Source organism: Microchirus variegatus (genome assembly GCF_963457635.1).
Source record: "Microchirus variegatus genome assembly, chromosome: 8".
NCBI lineage: Eukaryota > Metazoa > Chordata > Actinopteri > Pleuronectiformes > Soleidae > Microchirus > Microchirus variegatus.
The window spans coordinates 887,555-906,640 of NC_139809.1; the positions used below are offsets into that span (position 1 = coordinate 887,555).

Consider the following 19,086-nt stretch of genomic DNA (forward strand, 5'->3'; position numbering starts at 1 on the left):
ACAGATGGAGTTAGACTTGGCTCTGATGACTCTGCTCTTCACGTGCAGTGACAGCAGAGTGAGGCAGCATTCGTGTAGCAAGAGAAGCGATAAGGGAGGAAGGAGGCTGGACCAACCTGAGTGAATGTGTCGAACATTCATACATGTTTTGATAGTGGGATGAAACCAGACTGGGAATCAAACCCTGTATCCTTGTTGCTGCGAGGCAACAGTGCTAACCACTAATCCACAGTGTCACTTTGGTTTGACGGTGGCCGTGATTGGACTGAAGTCAGAGTCATTACAACTGGGTGTGTATGACCACAACTACCGTATCCTGCATGAACTTCTCTCAGGGTTCAGGCTACATTGAAAGTACATATGAGAAGATGTGATAAACGTCACAGGTCGTTTACTCTTCTGCAAAAGCAGATCACGATTCAGCTCTCAAGCTGAATCGAGATTTCACCGTTGTGCTTTATATCAGCCTCTGTTTCTGCACGAACAGGAACCAGTTTGTATAAATGTTGGTAAAGAGTCCCTGCGTTTCTCATGTAAACTTTGTCTGGAAAAGCAAACAAACTTATTTGGTTACTCATGAGCCTGTGACTCCCATTATTAGTTAAAATGTGCCTCCAGTGTTGAGGCATGTCAACACATAAAGCAAACAAAAAACTCAAGCCCAAAGGTGTGAGTGAGTTTGTTTTGTTTTCCAACCCAATCGGCAGTGAAAGTCTGACCTAACACTGAATGAGTGTTCACTGTAACGGTCTCGTGAACCAGAAACTTTTTCAACCCCTCAGTTTCTCTCGACTTTATTTGTCATCATCTCTTTTTAAAACTCCTTGGACAATGGCAATCTTATTTTTTATGTGATTATGTGATGAGGTGTATCACACAGTGGATACAACACGCAACAAATGAATAAATAAAAATGCAGTCTTGTTGCTTATAGCAGTTTTCTAGCATCCTGTAAACAGATGACATTTTGTGTGGGACCAAATACATACTAATGTACCTATTTGTCTTATTTCCAATTTCACTATTCTGTTTGTAATGTCATGTGCAAATATCTAAAAAGAAATGTGTGTGTGGTAAATGATAATGTTGCTGCAAAGCTTCAAATGCAACAACTTAATCATTGTTTAAATACAACCACTCCCTTTTGTGCCCATATATTAATGTATGTTTATTAGGAGTAAAGTTAATTCAGGTCCTCCTTCATGACACAGTTTCAACATCTGAAGTATTTATAGTTAGTATATCCTCAGTTACTTGTGTTCTTTGTTGATTTCCTGTACGTTTTAATCGAAATTCCACCTTCGCTCAGAAATATAATTTAACCAAGTGCATTAAGTTTCTATTTGAGCTGCAAAGTAGTGTTTTAGATTAGGTAGGGGATGAATCTCCCTTAAGTATTTTCATTTCACCTCTCAGTTATTTTTATCTTCCCATACAGCGGTTGTGCTCAAACACAGGGGTAATATCTGGAATAAGAATAAAAAGTAGGCTAATGTAATCTAATGTCATCTATTTCATCTAACCCAACGATGGAAGCACAGTTCTTCACCGAAACAGACTCATTTGTGTTTTCACAGCGCTATAATTTAAATTAAATAGTCATTTAATAATATCCCTCAGACTAGTTGTTCTCTCGTCAACAATTTGACTGAAGAAAGACTTCATTTGACAGGCAGATGTGATATGGTTGTTGTGACCAGTGCCTCACATCACTCCCATTGTGTGCACATGGATTTGTGCACATACTGTAATCTCTTGCCGTTTTTCTTTTGGTTTGTTTAAAGTTTTAGTTTTGTTTTGCTCAAAGCCAAAACACCTCCACATATTACTGTAAAAATATGAAAAACAGGAAGTTGACAGGCATGAAGAGGAAGTATGGGGTCAGTTCAGTAGCCTGTGCCTCATCATTCATCACCATAGAAATAGCTTTCCCCTCACACCTACACCATAGAAACCCATTATTTAACAGCCTTTACAGCCTTAATGAATACTGTCACTTATCTGGTGGTAGCGAGTGTTCCTGCATGTTCAGTCCTGACATGTTTCCACATCCCCCACATCAGAAAACATTAGGTGTAGGATGAGTGTGATTACATGGCAGATGTGTTCTGAACAGTTTAGAGTCAGTAAAGAAATGTCTCTTATGTACGTACATTATGTTTGGTTTTTTTTTTTTTGTCATAAGCTTCTTACGTTTATACTCTGAATGGGGAACTTGAATAACAGATTGGGGTTCCACTTACGTACGGCATGTTCATGTGTGTGAATGAACAGCAGGCAGGTCTGTCATGAGGAGTCCAGATGGTGTGTGGAGAAAGCCCTCCTTTAATCCCTTAGCCAGGATATTAAACCCCCCTTTCACACACACACATAAATCCACACAGTTAAGTCATGTGTACCTCTCTTTGACAGTTTTCTCCGGCCTCATGCTGAGTATGTCCACTTTTCTTCATGTGCTTATTATTCACACTCCATTACGTTGCTCTGAGTTCAGGACGGCTGTCTTCATGTCTTCATGTCCCAGCTGATGTTTATAAAGGTATAAATGATTCACCGACTCGTTTTCTGTAACAGAGACATTTCACAGTTGAAGCTGTGTGTGTGTGTGTGTGTCTTGGATCTGAGCAAATACACACATTATTGTGTATGTTTTGCAAACTGTACCTTGCGTAAAATAGATGTTTTTGTTTGTGTGTTTCAGCTATGGGGCTGTTGCATTTTAAACTTTAACCCTTGAAGGTACAGGCCAAGAAAAAAGCAAAGGAAAAATGATTTATTTGCATTTTTTATAATTTTATTTTATTTACTTGTGATAACAATAACGACAATCAATATATATATATATACATATATATTATTTTTTTCTTATTAGACCCATAGTATTTTAGATACAGGCCTCCACCGAACGGTTGAGATGTCTGTTCATAATAAACCTGGTTTGCATAATTCATAAAGTACAACATTCAGAACAAGTCACATTAATTTAGTGTTAGTGAGTTCAGCTTGATGCATTTTTTAATGAGATATAGTGACTTAAAGTGTGGTCGACCAAATGGTTGAGTAGAACCTTAAGGGTTAAAAAGACACCTTTTTAAAGGTGCATTATGTAATAAATCTAAAGCCATAAAATCCTCCTAATATGTCACAGAGACTCAGGAATAATGTTCATAGAACAAGAGTCTCAGCTGCCGAGCAACCACGGGTTGCCAGTTACGTCTGAGCTACAATGGCGGAGAAAACGAAACTCCTAAAAGACCTTGGTACTTTGAATTTGAGGGTAGTTACTGTTTTTGGCCACATTCTTACATATGGTGCCTTTAAAACAGTTGTTATGAAAATTAGGTCCAGTGTGTAAGAATTAGTGATATTTAAAGGTGAGACTACAGATTGTACAAGAAAATAAATAAATGTCCTCCTTTTTCATTTATATAATGTATAATATTCTAAAATTATATATTCTAAGAAAGGCTCTTAAAATACAAATAAATGGCTCTAAGGCTACAGCAATTATACACAAACAAACCTGTGGGTATTTACTGACCAATTTTCTGTTACACAGATATGTTGCAGTTTCACAGAACAAAGACAAACTGTACCTTGTGTAAAATAGGTGTGTGTTTAACTGGTATTTAACCCTCTTAAATGTCACACACTGAATCGTTAAAAGTGATTTTAAAACACTGCAGAAAATAGTGTTCACCATCAAATCATCAAACACTGCTTATTATGACACCCAGCTCTCTGTGGCTCTGTGTGTAAAGTTACCTGTGTGCTTAGACTGTCGTCTTGCAACTGCTGCGTCTTCGTGACTGTGACCAAACAGGAAACTGCGAGGACTTGTTTCGACTGAGGGCGAGAAGGACGTCGTTAGCATAGGTCGCAGATCAATCTGTGTCATGAGAGGGACACGAGAGGCCGTGTTTCACGGAAAGGTTACTTAAAAATATGACATACATGGCAGTAACAGGCAGCAGCCGGAGCAGTGATGCACTTCAGCAGGAAAAAGCACAGGTGTTAGTGATAATGTAATCAGACACATCTGCATAACAACACATGCACTCGGGAACCGTGGAAGATAAATGGAACACAGCCATTTCTGATTATTTACACCTGTGCTTTTCCTTCTGTGACTTGTGTCTGCCATGACAAAGGAAATGTGAAAATGTTGTTCCAAAGTTTCTTTTTTTTTTACAATAAACAACTCGACTTTCACTTAAAGGTGCATTATGTAATAAATGATAAAATCCTCCTAATATGTCACAGAGACTCAGGAATAATGTTCATAACAAACTGAACTCACCAACAACAACAGTACAGACAAAATTAAAAGAAAATATTTTGCAGACTGCAAATCATGTTTATGTTTTGAAATCATGTTTTGGCGTCATGTGGCGCCACCTACCGCCGTCTACCAATCAATGCAGTCAGTATAGAGTCTCAGCTGCCGAGCAACCACGGGTTGCCAGTTAAGTCAAAAAACAAAACCTAAAAGGTATTTTGAATTTAAATGTAACCGTTTTTGTAACCGTTTTTGGCCACATTCTTACATATGGTACCTTTAACATTCAGACCAAATGTCATATTGCTAAATACAAATGATAACATAGCAATCAAGCTAGCTGTAACCTTTATAATAGGGGTGGGGGGGGGTCGATTCACAGGAATCAGGATTCTAATCATCCACGATTCTGAATCGATTCATTCAAACCTCAAAAATCGATTTATTTATTTATTTATCTAAATTTCTATTTTGAAAAACCACACAAAACATCAGTTTGTGTTATTTTTGTACAGTTTATTTTTTTAACTTCTGGGAGAAAAAGGCAGCTCGTCTAAGCTTTTATTTACTATTTACTATATTATTATTTTTTTGTACAGTAAGTTTTCATTTGTTTTGAATGAATAAATGTTAACTTTTGTCTTAAGTTTGCCTTTGTGTGATCACATTATCACATTATCTTATACAAACTCTATTGTTTTGATGCCATAATTTGCCTTAACACACTATGCGTTGTATACATTTTTGAATAGAGAATCGTATGAATCGAATCGGTTGAATTGAGAAACGATTTTGAATCGAATCGTGAGCCTCCCAAAGATTTATATCCCTACTTTATAACAATACACTGTTGTTCTTGTTGTCGTTGTCATTAGCACTTTGCCAGCACACTAACTCAAGCCCCCAGATGAACGGAGATGAATGAATTCAGCTCATCTTTAATTTGTGCTGCTGCTGTGTGGTGTGTCGCGTTGTGTCGCGTTGTGTCGCGTTGTGTCGCTCTCAGATGTTGCTGGATGTCAACAGCTGCACTGATCACCTCGTAACTTTGATGCTATGTGTTAGATGAGACTGGGAGAGCACAGGTTTAAGTACACAGTGTGTCTGTGCACACTGAGGCACTTTTAAATTGTGTTTCAGCCGGTGTGTGCGTGTGTGCGTGTGTGTGTTTATTGGTTCTTGCTAATACTCATGCGAGCCCATCATTGCTGTTGCAACTGTTGCCGTTTTCCCTTTAATCTTTTATGGGCATATAAAAATGGCTGAGTTGAAAGAGTATTAGATCTCCCCACAGACGGTGCGTTGCAAATCGCAGACAGGCTAATTAGAGTTCCTGTCTCCAAGGGTGATATATTCTTTTTCATTCTCAAAACAAGTCCAAATGGATACTTGGTAAAAAAATCAGCTCTAGTCGCTCTGAATATTTCCAGTTGCATGTGCTGCTCTCATAGCATATTGGAAAATAAGAATTGCAGATGCTTAGATCATCTCACACACTTTTCTGATTCCACCATCCTAATTTTCATCTCCTCCCTCTGATCAACTCAGTTGGTGATCCTGTTAAATAAAACACGGTTGTTTCCTAAAAGTGTTTGAAGTTGTCGCACATGAAAGTTTTACAATGAATGTTTTTTGTTTTTTTTGCTGTTGCAGAGAGGAAAGACAAGACTGCATGTTTCCAGTCCAAGAACGCTGATGACGACGCATGTGTGGCAGTGAAAATCGAACACTCGAGAGGTGAGAAGCTTCACCTTCCCTTATTATAGCCATCTTCTGCTACCTTTTACATCCCTCTATTCATTATTATTATTACTATAAAATGCCATTGTCTCTGCATTAAGTAAGCAGGTTTTCACAGATTTGTAAATGTGAGATGTTTTTTTTAGTTTCTGAGGTCGTGCTGATGCTGATTGTGTGACTTCATCTTGGGAGGTAGAACACTAGCACAAGCTTTGTGACGAGCAAGTTCTATTCACAGCGGGAGGTCTGTGCACATTTGAACTCAACATTAGAACAGTCACAAATGTGCAGTGTCATCCTCTACTCCTCTTTGTTTGCACCATCACATATTCTACACACGTCTGTTCATCTCTGCCTTTACTTTGCTTGTCCTTGTATCGCATTTCCTTTAATTCTGTCTGATCAAAACCTTTTTTTCACCGTCTCATCGTCATGTGTCCACCTCTCGCTCCTATTTCCAGTCTATACCTCGTTTTTCAGTCATCAACCAACCCCCATCTCTGCATCCTCTGTGACCCCTGTGTCCTCTTATGTAGTTAAAGGTCCCATATTATACCCTATTAACCCAAGTTAAACTAGGTCCTGGTGTCCTAATGAACATGTCTGTGTCATGCTTTAGTCAAAATATCATAAGGATGAAGCACAATAGCAGTTCAATAACTCTGCCAAAACAGCCTTTTTCAGAACGCTCGGTTTTGTGCCTGGTCATTTACATGTGAATGAGACCCAGGTAATACACATCCACTGCTTCCAGGGGAGTGTCGATCTAAAGCCCAATTTATACTCCTGCATAAAGTGCTCTGCGTAGGTTACGCAGAGTCCTCTGCCGACGCAGAACCTGTTGTAGAGCCTCTGCGTCGTCTCCGACTGCACGAAATATTTATAAGTGTCCGTCACTCCGTCAAGGGACAACGGAGACGGCAAGAGCTGCGATTGTTCCTCAGGACAGGCCGAGCTAAGCTGCTCTGTGCCGGCTCACAGTGAGCACCGAGCGTCCACAGAGGGCGGAGCTGATCCCCGCCGATAACGCCGCTGCCAAACTATAAATACGTCATATCTTAACACACACAGCACATGTTTAGACTCTAAATGGCCAATTTCTCGCCTCAAATTATCTTAAAACTGCGTTCCGGGACACAGAAAAGTGACAAACGGCCACTGTTTCAACAACAACAGTCTTTCTCTCTCGGACGCCATTGCTCACTGTAGCCAAAAGCACAACAACCTTGCGCAGCGACCCCTACTGATCGGGCGGGGAAATTGCAGCGCCTATCCGTCACCACGACGCAGAAGTATAAAGGCTCGAGTGGTCTACGTGGTGACGCAGACGGATAACGCATTACGCAGTCGGAGAAGTATAATGTGGCCTTAACTTACTATCCACAGCCATACTGTCGCCACTTATCACCTATTGTCATGCACCGCCGTCACAACCCCCGCTCCATATACCCCATAGTAATGTCCGTTTACCCGTTGTTACTGCGTTTCACAGTAATGCATAGAGTGACCACGATTCTGGGTCCTAATCTAACTCTGACCCTTGGATTAGGGGATGGGGGGGGGGGGGGGGGGGGCGGTTAATCTGAAGAAAGTCTGGGTGCATGAACAGAAGTGTCTAATCCCTGGCATGGTGGTAATGTTATCTGTCACATTGTCTGTTACACACTATGTTCAACACAATGAATTTTTCAGGAAACACAGTAAAACCAGTCATTGTGCACACCAGTGACAGTTAGTATCTGAGTGTGACTCATATTTGTGTGTGTGTGTGTTTATGTGTCACACACATATGTCACACTTATGTCCAAACTTGAGTAGGGTGTGTGTAGTATTATACAGTCTGCCTGTAAGAGTGTGTGTCCTACTTTACCTGTGACAGTAGTGCATATAAATGTAATTATCCAACTAATCTACAACCTTCAAACATGGTGCTAAAATGAAAACATACACCACACTTGTGTCTTTTAGTGGGGAATTAAGTTCCCCTTTGTCCACTTGTCCACTTTATTAGGTACATAGGACACCTAGGGAAACACCCTACACAGCTTTCAGTGAGTAGTGTACACACAGCAGACGACTGAAAAGACTGTGGATCACACATTAAACGCCCGATGAATCACAGATTACAGGGTAAACAAATTAAAGGGTAAACAAACAGGGACGACAAATGACTGTTGCTTTTGTTTCGATATCCTCGCTACTTCCTGTGTCTTCATCTTCTGACGCTATTTCCTGTGTCCCACCTACTCTTTTTCACTGGCTGTTGGCAACATGTGTTTGCAGTTGGGTCAGTAGTCAGTAGTCAGTAAACACTAAGCCATTGCGTAAATTCAGCTCAAAAGAAAATTCAAACATGTTTAATTGACTGCGACTGAAGTACACAGAGATGGTTTTTATACCTTGGTTGTAACTTGTGGTTCTTTGAGTTGTTGCTCACTGAATATTTTAAACTGTGTATATACAGTATATACAGTATGTACAGTATGTATATAGATAGTTGTGTGCAGAAGAAAATCTGAATAGATCAGCAGTTTCTGAAATACTGAGTGTGGTTAAGATTGTGACTGTGAAAGAATCCTTGTGCCAACACAGCAGACAGATGGAAGGAGCGTTTGAATAAGGCATTCAATTGTTAAATAAGTAAAGGGCAGTTTCACCCATTTTTTCCCACTTGGTCAAATGCACTGTAAAAAAGACAACTCAAAATTTCAAGGCAACTTGCTGCAAACAGTTTTTGAGTTTACAGCCCAACAAAAGCTCTTGAGTTTTTAAAAAAGTTCCATCAACTAATATTGTTTTGTTAGTAGAGCTGCAACTAACGATTATTTTAATAATCGATTAATCTGTCGATTATTTTCTTGATTAATCGATGAATCTGTTGGTCCATAAAATGTCATAAAATGTTAAAAAACGTTGATCAGTGTTTGTCAAACCTGGAAATGACGATGTTCTTGAATGTCATGTTTTGTCCACAAACCAAAATGATTCAGTTTTAATGATTTCTTTGTTTATGTGGAGCAAAGAAAGCAAGAAAACATTCACATTTAAGAAGCTAAAACAATCAGAAATCTTGTTTTAATCATGAAAAAAGCTTTAAAACGATTATCAATTATCAAAATAGTTGCCGATGAATTAAGTAATCGATTAATAATCGATTCATCGATTAATCGTTTCAGCTCTATTTGTTAGACAAACTTGTAAGTTAGAGTTGTGCCAACTCAAAATTAAAAATTTTATTTTACATTATCTGAACAGGATTAGTTAGCCAAACTGTTTGAAAAGAGAATTGTGAGTTGGCACAACTCTAACTTACAAGTTTGTCTAACAAAATAATATTAGTTGATAGAACTTTTTTAAAAACTGGAGATCTTTTGTTTTTCTCAACTTTTTTTTTACAGTGTGAAGAATAAAATCATTATAATGCTGCTGTGTTTGCTTAATTCGAACCAATCTGGCCAGTTGTTTTTCTATTATTATATTTTTCCAGATCTTTTACTCTTAACAGTGCAGGGCTTTTATTTTCTTTTTCAGTCTCAACTTCCTCTGTGGGAATGAGACCTGTATCTCTGATCGAATAACACAATTATCTCTGAATGAATAAATGAATAATCGTTTTGGGTGAAGTGGCCCTTTAAAGATACTGGAAATAGTGATGATTTCACAAGCATTCTTAACATGACATCACTCAGTCCTTCCCACAGCGATGCCGCAGCTCTCTGATACAAGTATAGTCAGATTCTGTGTGAAAAACAGAGTCTGGAGTATTACAGTGCAGTCCTGATCACTATTTTTGGGGTTTTTTTCCACTGTGGGAAGAATTTGATTTCAAACTTGACATTGCATGAACTTCTTGGGTCCTGTGGGTTGAAGGAATTTAAAGGGAATGTAAGTTTGACTGCACAAACTGGTTTAGTGGGATCAGAATTACGAGTGTCAATTCTCCTCATGCTGTTCTGACAACGTGTGCACAGACGTACACTGCGTGTTTTCTGCTGTGTTCACTGACAGCAAGTAAAAACAGAACTGCTTAATGTCCCGTCATAGTCACATGACTCCAAATACTGTATGGCTTCCTCTGGTGGTTCAGGTTTTTTTTTTTTTTCTCCCATGTGAACCATGTGATGGTTCAAAATCGATGCAAAACACTGTACATCAGCATTTACTCTAAAGAACAAGCACGTCTGAGCCTGACTTGCAGCTCTGCAGCATAGAGAAGCTTGAGTCGCAGTTCCCAGTACCGACTTCTGCAAAAGGTACATTTCCGTCTTAACATAATTATAGATCTATATCAGGGGTGTCAAACTCAAATACAGAGTGGGCCAAAATTTTAAACTGAACAAAGCCGCGGGCCAAGGTTGAACAAATTAACCTTTTAATAGGGACCCAAACTAGTTTTGCATTGAATATTGAACAAGCAAGGCTTATATAACTTTATAGTGACATGCAAAATCGAGTTTCAAATAATAATAATAATAATTAAAAAACATCAATGGCATATCAAATAAAATTTAAATAAAAAATTGAATGCCTCTTTTCTATTTACAGCCTTCTGAGGTAAATATCAACATTAACTTTTTCCACAAGCTAATAAATTTGAAAATACCGCTATACTGACCATCGAAGTCGCCAAATCGCCGGTTAAACTCAGCGCGATTGCCGCTGTATAATACCGGCGGGCCAGCTCTAATGTTAATTTGATATTGCCTCAAGGGCCAAATGAAATTACACGGCGGGCCAGAGTTTGACACCCATGATCTATATATATATATAGATATATATATATATCTATATATATATGTGCTTTTAAAGAGTTAAGTTGTAACTTGTTTATATAAACTGTTTATCTCAGTTGTCTTGTTTTCGGTGCTTTCGATATTTGCACAAGTGTCTGTGCAAAGTTTTATGACGGTGGTTTAAACACAGTGTATTTATTAGAGCCTGTAGGCTTCATTTGGCCTGTCGTGCATAAGGGATCTAGCGTGTGGCACTCCCTGCTATTTTCCTCTCTTACAAAGGGCAGCCCATGGCCAAGGGAGAAGAAAGGGAACTTGGCTTGTAACTGGAGGGTTGCCGGTTTGAGTACCCACCGGGTCAAAGGGCAGGGGTACCCCTGAGCAAGGTACCCGGACCCCCATTGGTGGTGGCATGTGGCTGCTCACTGCTCCTTCTAGGTAAAGTTCCAGAGGATGCAGAGAAAGTATATAAAAATATCAAACTAACTAAAGCTTTGCTTAATTGTTTTGGAGGAGTTTGTGTATTTATCTTATTAAAACAACCATCACTGTGTGACATCAATATTTTGTCGATTTGTGGCTCGTCGATGCTGCATGTGTAGATCCTGCCAGCTGCAGAGTTCTGTATGAACCTCTGGATGTGTGTGTGTGTGTGTGTGTGTGTGTGTGTGTGTGTGTGTGTGTGTGTGTGTGTGTGTGTGTGTGTGTGTGTGTGTGTGTGTGTGTGTGTGTGTGTGTGTGTGTGTGTGTGTGTGTGTGTGTGTGTGTTCTTGTACTTGCGGCATACTGAGGACCAGTGAGGGTTTTTAACCAACAAAGTGAGGTCATTTTTACGGACTGAGGACATTTTGGCCGGTCCTCACTTTGTTTTCATTGAAATCACTTCCTTAGGTCGTAAACATGCTATACTCTATTTGTAAAAAAGAAAAAAAAATCATATTTTGGACAACATAGGATGTTTTTGTCAAATTTTTGGCCAAAAATTTTGGGTCAATTTTTTTTTTCAAATTTTTGGTCAATTTTATTTTCAAATTTTGGTCAAATTTTTTTTTCAAATTTTGGTCAAATTTTTTTTTCAAATGTTGGGTCAATTTCTTTTTAAAAAATTTTTTTTCAAATGTTGGGTCAATTTTTTTTTCAAATTTTGGGTCAATTTTTTTTTTCAAATGTTGGGTCAATTTTTTTTTTTAAATTTTGGTCAATTTTTTTTTTCAAATGTTGGCTCAATTTTTTTTTTCAAATTGTGGGTAAAAAAAAAATTTCAAACGTTGGGTCAAATTATTTTTTCACATTTTGGGAAAAAAAAAATTCATTAAAAAAAAAAAATAGAAAAAAAATTCCAGCCCTTTCTGCTCTGGGGCTCCACCTGCAGACATTTTATGGTACTGCAACCAGTAGTTCTTTGTAGATGTCATTCATTAAGTAGATATTTGTAATTATGTTGATTTATAAAGTGGAAATACTGGTCCTCAGTATGCAGTAAGTACAAGAATGTGTGTGTGTGTGTGTGTGTGTGTGTGTGTGTGTGTGTGTGTCGCTGATATGTATGTTTGAAAAGCCACTTAAAACAAGGGTGTGTGTGTGTGTGTGTGTGTAAGAGGGAGGGAGGGAGGAGCCTTGTTTAGCTCGCTCTCTCCTTGCTGAGCTGACTCACTCAGCGTCAGTGCTGCCTGGGAACGCCGCATGGAACCTAAACTCAGTGCTCTTTGGGGCCACCAATATTCTCACACACACACTCTTTCTGTCCCTCTCTCTCACACACACACACACACACACACTCATACTCACACATTCAGCATGGCCTCTCACTGAGGAGACTCTCTACTGCTGTTTTCCTGTCTGTCTCAAGTGCAGGGTGAGTTCATTCACTGGGGTTTTTAACCTTACAAAATAATGTATTTCCTCTTTCCGCGTGAGAAAGTCACGTCTGTGTTGGACTGTGTTTGATTGCTAATTACTGAGCTTTCACGCTCTTTGTTGATCTGCGAGGGATAGATGTGACAATGTGTTGCAATGTTGACACTGTAAAAACTGGTTGAGCCTTTATTATAACAAAAAGCTGATTTATGCAAACAAGCTTAGGCGGATTGTTGTGATCTTAACATCTTTGCTTCTCAGATATGATATAACAGTCGCAGGTGAATCTATGGTCTGTGAAATAGTCGAGCGTGATAAGAGGGAGTGGATATGGCAGTTGTGTTGACCTCATTTATGGCTTCTTCGATCCATTGGCTTTTCTCTGTCCCCCTCACATCCCTGCACCCATATGATTTTTTTTTGAAGAAGCAGAATTTGTTGTCTTGTGATCTGAGTGCAGAGAGTTGAGAAGTCAAAGTTGCTTCAGGTCTAGTTTCAAGCTGTGTCAGTCAGACACTCCCCTGTTGGGTTCCTTTAGCTGCTGCAGGGTGGAGACACACTTGGTTACCACATACAGGTGTGTCTTTTGTTTTTTACCTGGAACTTTTTTTTTTAAGTATCAGTATGCACATAACCAGGTGGGGGGGGGGGACAGAAGACAGAAAACCAAGGTTTTAAAACACGTTGGTCAGGTCAGCTGTATGATGACAATGCTTCAGAGAGATGGTTACTTTCTTGGCATGTTGACCATGAACTTAACCAAGAGGCTGAGTTAAAATGGCCCAACTACATTAAGACTTCTTTGATTATGTGCTGTTTCATAAGAACATTGTACAAAAGGTTCTGGATTCTGGAATGACAAATGTCAGCCTGTCAATCAAAGGACTTAAATCATTGCTGGTATCTTTATTATTAAGGCTGTCAGAGTTAATGTGGTGTTGTGTTGTGTGTGGTAAACACACCACACGTATGATCTGTGATTATAATTTTTTTCCTGACTGTGTCTGTTGTAGAGCTGCAACACTGTTTTACACAAGGTTTGTCTTTGAAAATGACCATAAAGAAAATACTTTTAAATGCTCTACATTTGAAAAATATAATTTCAAACTGAAAAAAAACTTAATTGTGAGCTAACTATGGACAATCATGCAATTCATTGCAATTTAATATTTTAACAGATTGACAGCACTATAGTATTCTATTTATTATATACCATATTTGTACAATTTGTCATAATAATGCATCATCAGTACATTATTTTGCACATTCTACATCCACTAATAGAACCTGCTCTGCCTGGAGCCAAACTATTTAAAGCACTATAGCTGAATGATTCACTATTTTCAGACATTGTTTGTTTTCTGTTGAAGGGAAATATAAATGTGCAGTAGCGATGCATTCCTGAAGTCTCATTTGCTGTAAAAATCATTCCTCGGCTGCTTTGAAGTGGCAGCACTGGAGGGATGTGGATGGTGGTGGTGGGGAGGGGGTATAACCTGCCATGTGCATATAACCTGCGGAGCCGTGGATGCTTTTAAAGACAGGATTGATATCCCTCTGTCTTTGAATGGAGATACCTTTCATTCTGAGATTTTAGATGTTTTGCAAAACCTGCTTTCAATCAATTTTTATCTACAATGAAAATGATACACAACCTTTGCATTTTCTCCCTTCTCGCACTCGCTGTGCCGTTTCAGATCAGTTTAGAACGAAAGACGCCTTCAAGCTCGATCCACTCGGGAGAGAAATAAATTCAGCATCTGCGAAAAGTATCAGGCTTGTTGCCATGACAGCAGGTCTCCCCATCCTGCAGAAAAGGACAGAGGCAAAGGTTACGTCTCACTCTGAATTGTAACGTCCTCACATCCTGGATTAGAGCAGCAAGTTTTTTTTCAGTTTCTGTGCAAAGCAGACTGCGGATTCTCATCTATTAACTGACGGTTTGACATGTTGCACATGGATCAAGCTTGTCCACCTCTTGTTTACATCAGCATGTTTCAGACCATAGGGCTCCACACACACACACACACACACACACACACACACACACACGGAGGAGGAGAGTCAAATTAGCTCAGCAGGGTGACTGCTTCTAATTTACTGTACATGGTGATGTGTCACTGTGACCATTTTTAATGACAAGATGCCAGAACGTGCGTGTTACCAAGAGCTGTAGTTCCTGGCAAGCACTCTGTTGGAAGGAAGTTGAGTTTTTTTTGTTGTTTTTTTTTTTACTGTAACAGAACTCTCTGAGTTTCACTGCCTTATTTTTTAAGTCAGAGCCTTAAAATATTCCATGCAGTTGCACTGAGAACTGTCATGTTCAGTCACTTATGCATACTCTATTTTCATCTTTCTTTTCTCATCTTGAACAGGAACACTTAAAATACCTGCACGACTTGCTCTGGCTGAAGTGAAACTGCAGCTCAGACGTGATGTACTGCTGTTTGACACAGTTAATAACAACCTCAGGAGACAGAGCAGTGGACCCCCTGCAGCAGCGCAGTATAGAAAATGCCATACATGGAGCACTTTATTCTGTGTACTCTATGATATGGATGTGCCACTTGTTCCTAGATGTTTTCTTACATTCTCTCAGTGTGGCCGCTACAGGAAGCCAAGCACATAATCAGGAGGAATTCCTGAGGCTGCCTTTAGAATTGATTGGTAATTTTGGGGCCACATTTTAAAAAGTCTGCTCTCCCTCAAAACACAGCATGGGACCATTTTTAGTCGCACAGTCGCTCGGGCTGTTGTCTTTAATTACGGTCACGTTGTTAAAATAGAAACGGTGACTGTGTGATTCTGTGGTGATTTTCTTTCTCTTTTTGTTTCTACATTGGTAAGTTAAAGATCACTGTGGGTAAAATGAAAACAGGGCATCAAGTACAGTTTGAGCATATAGTTGCACAGCATTTGTAAACAAATTGCATCCATAAGGTTATACCAAATATCTTTTACTCTAATAGAAGTTGTTTTGTTTTTTTTTCTCTCATCAGCCTTTCCAGCCACAACCGATGCTTTCAGCAATAAACCTTAAATAAACCACTTTCTCACACCCGTCCTAAGACCAAATTACATTCACATAACATGTGAAGTTATGTGGAAGTTATGCATAGTTTCTCCTTATTCAATAAGATTTAAATCAAGCAAAACTGAACTCAAAGGCTTGCAAATATTGGTCTTTCACTTCACTGGAGACAGAAAGTGACTTAACTTGATGTGTTGTTTGCTCACACTTGATTGGCTGCATTCACAGGATAATTTTTTCTGGCATAAAGTTGGCTTACTTAACGATGATGTACTCCCTGGTAGAAGTGCTCGTGGCTATTTTTGGACATGAAGAGACAGACTGTGATGATATTAAGAGTTGATTTCAATGATTTATGGTTAAAAAAACGGAGCATGTCTCTTTGCACCTCTCACTGAAAACAGAACGTGAAAATAGCACGTTTTGCAAACGCGTAGGTCTGAACGCTTCATGCTTTGTTCTGCAGTTCCGAGGAGTAGATTTAACACATTCTGTTTGTCCTTACAAGTTACCCTGAAAAGAAAAAAAAATTGCATTGATTTCTGCACCAAACCCATTCATCAGAGCCTCTGGTTGAGTCTCACACTGATTTAAGTGACCAGTCTAAATGGAAACTAATGGACTAATAGCTTGTAAAATAGTGAGCACATTGTAGGTCCATATATGGACATTTTGGGTTTCTGTGTGGTTTTTGTGTGTGTGTGTGTGTGTGTGTGTGTGTGCTCTGAGAGGTCACACTGGTACATTTAGGCTACTGTAAACAACACTGGCAGTGGTCACAGTCTGTTCCCTTCATCCTGCACCATCTGTGTCCAGCTGGTTAAGTAAAAGACTCCCTGGTGTTTATCGCCAACTGGATTATTAGCCGGATAATTAACTGGACAACGTGACTCTGTCTAATATTTGGTCATGGCTCAGGTTTATGATAAAGCTATTTTTTTCAGTGATCCTCCAGGACATTCACAAGTTGTCAATAAAATAAAGACATACAACCGTGTTAAAATAGTTAATATGCAACCTAGAAATGAAGAATTGATTTTCATGAAAAAATAATTAATATTCTTCAGTTTTCCAGACCTTATTTATATTTATAGATTTAGCAGATTTAGCCACTTGACCTCAGTGTTTACATGATAGATTGTTACAGTGCGACTTATGACAAGGTCGAATATTTATTTACAAGATAACATTTTCCACATGACCCTACAATAAATTTAAATTAACCCAACACTGGTAACACAATATACTAGATACATTTACACCCATTTGAGCCTGGCATGATAGTATTGTACCTGGACAGCGTCACAGCGAGCAGGGATTATCTGATAGTTTCCGTGATCTGCAAACTATTGGTGCATCGTCTGCCTGTAACTGAGCAGGAAAACCTACACTTAAAAATGCTTCTCATACAAACACAAACATCAAACCCTGAAACAAGGTTCAGAGACATAGTCAGCGTGTGTCATCTCTCTGTACGTATCATGAAAAGAGCAGAACGATATCTTAATTTTAAAGGTGCATTATGTAACAAATCATAAAATCCTCCTAATATGTCACAGAGACTCAGGAATAATGTTCATATAACAAACTGAACTCACCAACAACAACAGTACAGACTAAATATTTGCATTAAAAAAATTTTTTGCAGACTGCAAATCATGTTTATGTTTTGAAATCATGTTTTGGTATGTGGCGCCACCTACCGCCGTCTACCAGTCATTGCAGTCAGTAGAGTCTCAGCTGCCGAGCAACCACGGGTTGCCAGTTAGGTCAGAAAAAGGAAACCTAAAAGACCTCGGTGTTTTGAATTTGAATGTAGTAACCGTTTTTGGCCACATTCTTACATATGGCACCTTTAAAGGTACAGTGTGTAAGTCTGCAGACTGAAACAAAGACTCCTCTGCTCATGTCTCCCTTTCCTAGTGTGTCAGGTAACTACAGTGAGCAGCGCATGCCAGAAAATATGTTGTTCTTGTTTGTTTGTGTGGCTTCTTTCAACTGGAAAGATTTTTAATTAAAAGCAATTATCCACTCATACAAATACACTCATGGGTATTATATTCAATATCGCCAATTAACGCCCAATGTTACGCTCTTGACCTTTAAGATCGGACGCTCGTTGAACATGTATCCGAATGATCATTAATTAAAACTGTACGTTGTCATTTGTGTTTCACATCTGTTTGTACCAGTGGACCTGGACCCACAGGTCTGACCCTCATCTACTGCTGCGTCATCACGCTCTTATCGCTGACTGTGGCAAAAAATGCAAATGCTGAATTGATGGTTGATCCTTGTAATTGATGTACTTCATCTACCTTATCTTGTAATCGATGTACTCTCTCTCTCTCTTGTGTGTCGTTGTCCTTCAGCTCTGGGCAACAGTCCCTCGTGTTCGCCCAGTGTGCAGGCGTGTCTGAATCGTGCGGGCAGAGGGTCGAACGACAGGAGCAGGGGAGGAGTCAATGGAAGAAGCTCTGGCGGCAGAGCTCGGCTGCAGTCTAAACCAGAATGTAGGTCACGATTAGTCGCGACAAACTCTGTCAAACACAGACACAGACAGGAGAGTGACGTTAGTCAATGATTCATGCATGAAAATTGTGATTTCTCCTGCTTTAATGTTGTCTCTGTATGCACTACTCTGGATTTATATGACAATTAGTTCAATCAATAGCGAACCATGAGGCTGTGCTGACAAATAGAGTTGCATGAATTGGCCTGTGAACCTTTGCTCTTCCTCGTTTTGAGCCGAGTAAATGATTTGTCAGTGCAGATAAGACACAAAGCAGCTCCATTCTCTCTGCTGCTGTAATTTAGATAAGACACATTACATCATTATCACAGGATCTGATAGAAATTGATCTCTCTGGTCGCTCTAATCTCTCGTTTAAAACGTTTGATACGAGTCAGTCTTCCGGTGCTTGTGTGTCCGTGGCTTATAATAGCTTATATATGCTGCCCCCCTCAGATCTGAGTCGAAACTGCAATTAAATGTTTCTCATGACCTCTTTGTCTCCAGTGCCTCCAAAGCCACCGCACCTTCAGAGCCCGGTAACGGTCATTTCATCCCCACTGAGCCAAGAGAAGAAACCATCACTTAGACGGGGGATGGAGGAGGGAGGTGGAGGTAAAGGAGGAGGAGGAGGAGGAGGAGGAGGAGGAAGAGCAAGTGCACCGCGGGAAAGGCCCAGGGAGAAACACTCCAAAGTGTCACACTTGATCAGTCGCTTTGAGGAGAACAGGTAGGGGGCGCTTTACATCTCTCAAAAAGATAAAAAAAACCTATCAGGAAATAAGCGAGCCACTTTATTAGGTACACAGGACACACGGTGTGACACCTTGTGGCAACACGTGTGTTCAGAGGAAGTCTTTTGCATAACTTGGCTGTAACCAAGTATGTCTTTCTGTCATTTAAAACCTAACGAGGTATTTTCACACAGGATCAT

General features: G+C 39.5%; 1 protein-coding gene across 1 annotated transcript in view; it reads left to right on the plus strand.

Moving 5' to 3' along the window:
- The window catches only part of fgd4a (FYVE, RhoGEF and PH domain containing 4a), a gene marked incomplete at its 5' end in the record, with an annotated part of 48,568 nt that overhangs the window by 17,279 nt on the left and 12,203 nt on the right, over window positions 1-19,086 (plus strand). The window contains 5 exons of the mRNA XM_083893649.1: window positions 5-58; window positions 170-311; window positions 5,933-6,016; window positions 18,013-18,153; window positions 18,660-18,882. Of these exons, the coding sequence (XP_083749775.1) occupies window positions 5-58; window positions 170-311; window positions 5,933-6,016; window positions 18,013-18,153; window positions 18,660-18,882 (644 nt within the window). The remainder of the gene's footprint in view (window positions 1-4; window positions 59-169; window positions 312-5,932; window positions 6,017-18,012; window positions 18,154-18,659; window positions 18,883-19,086) is intronic.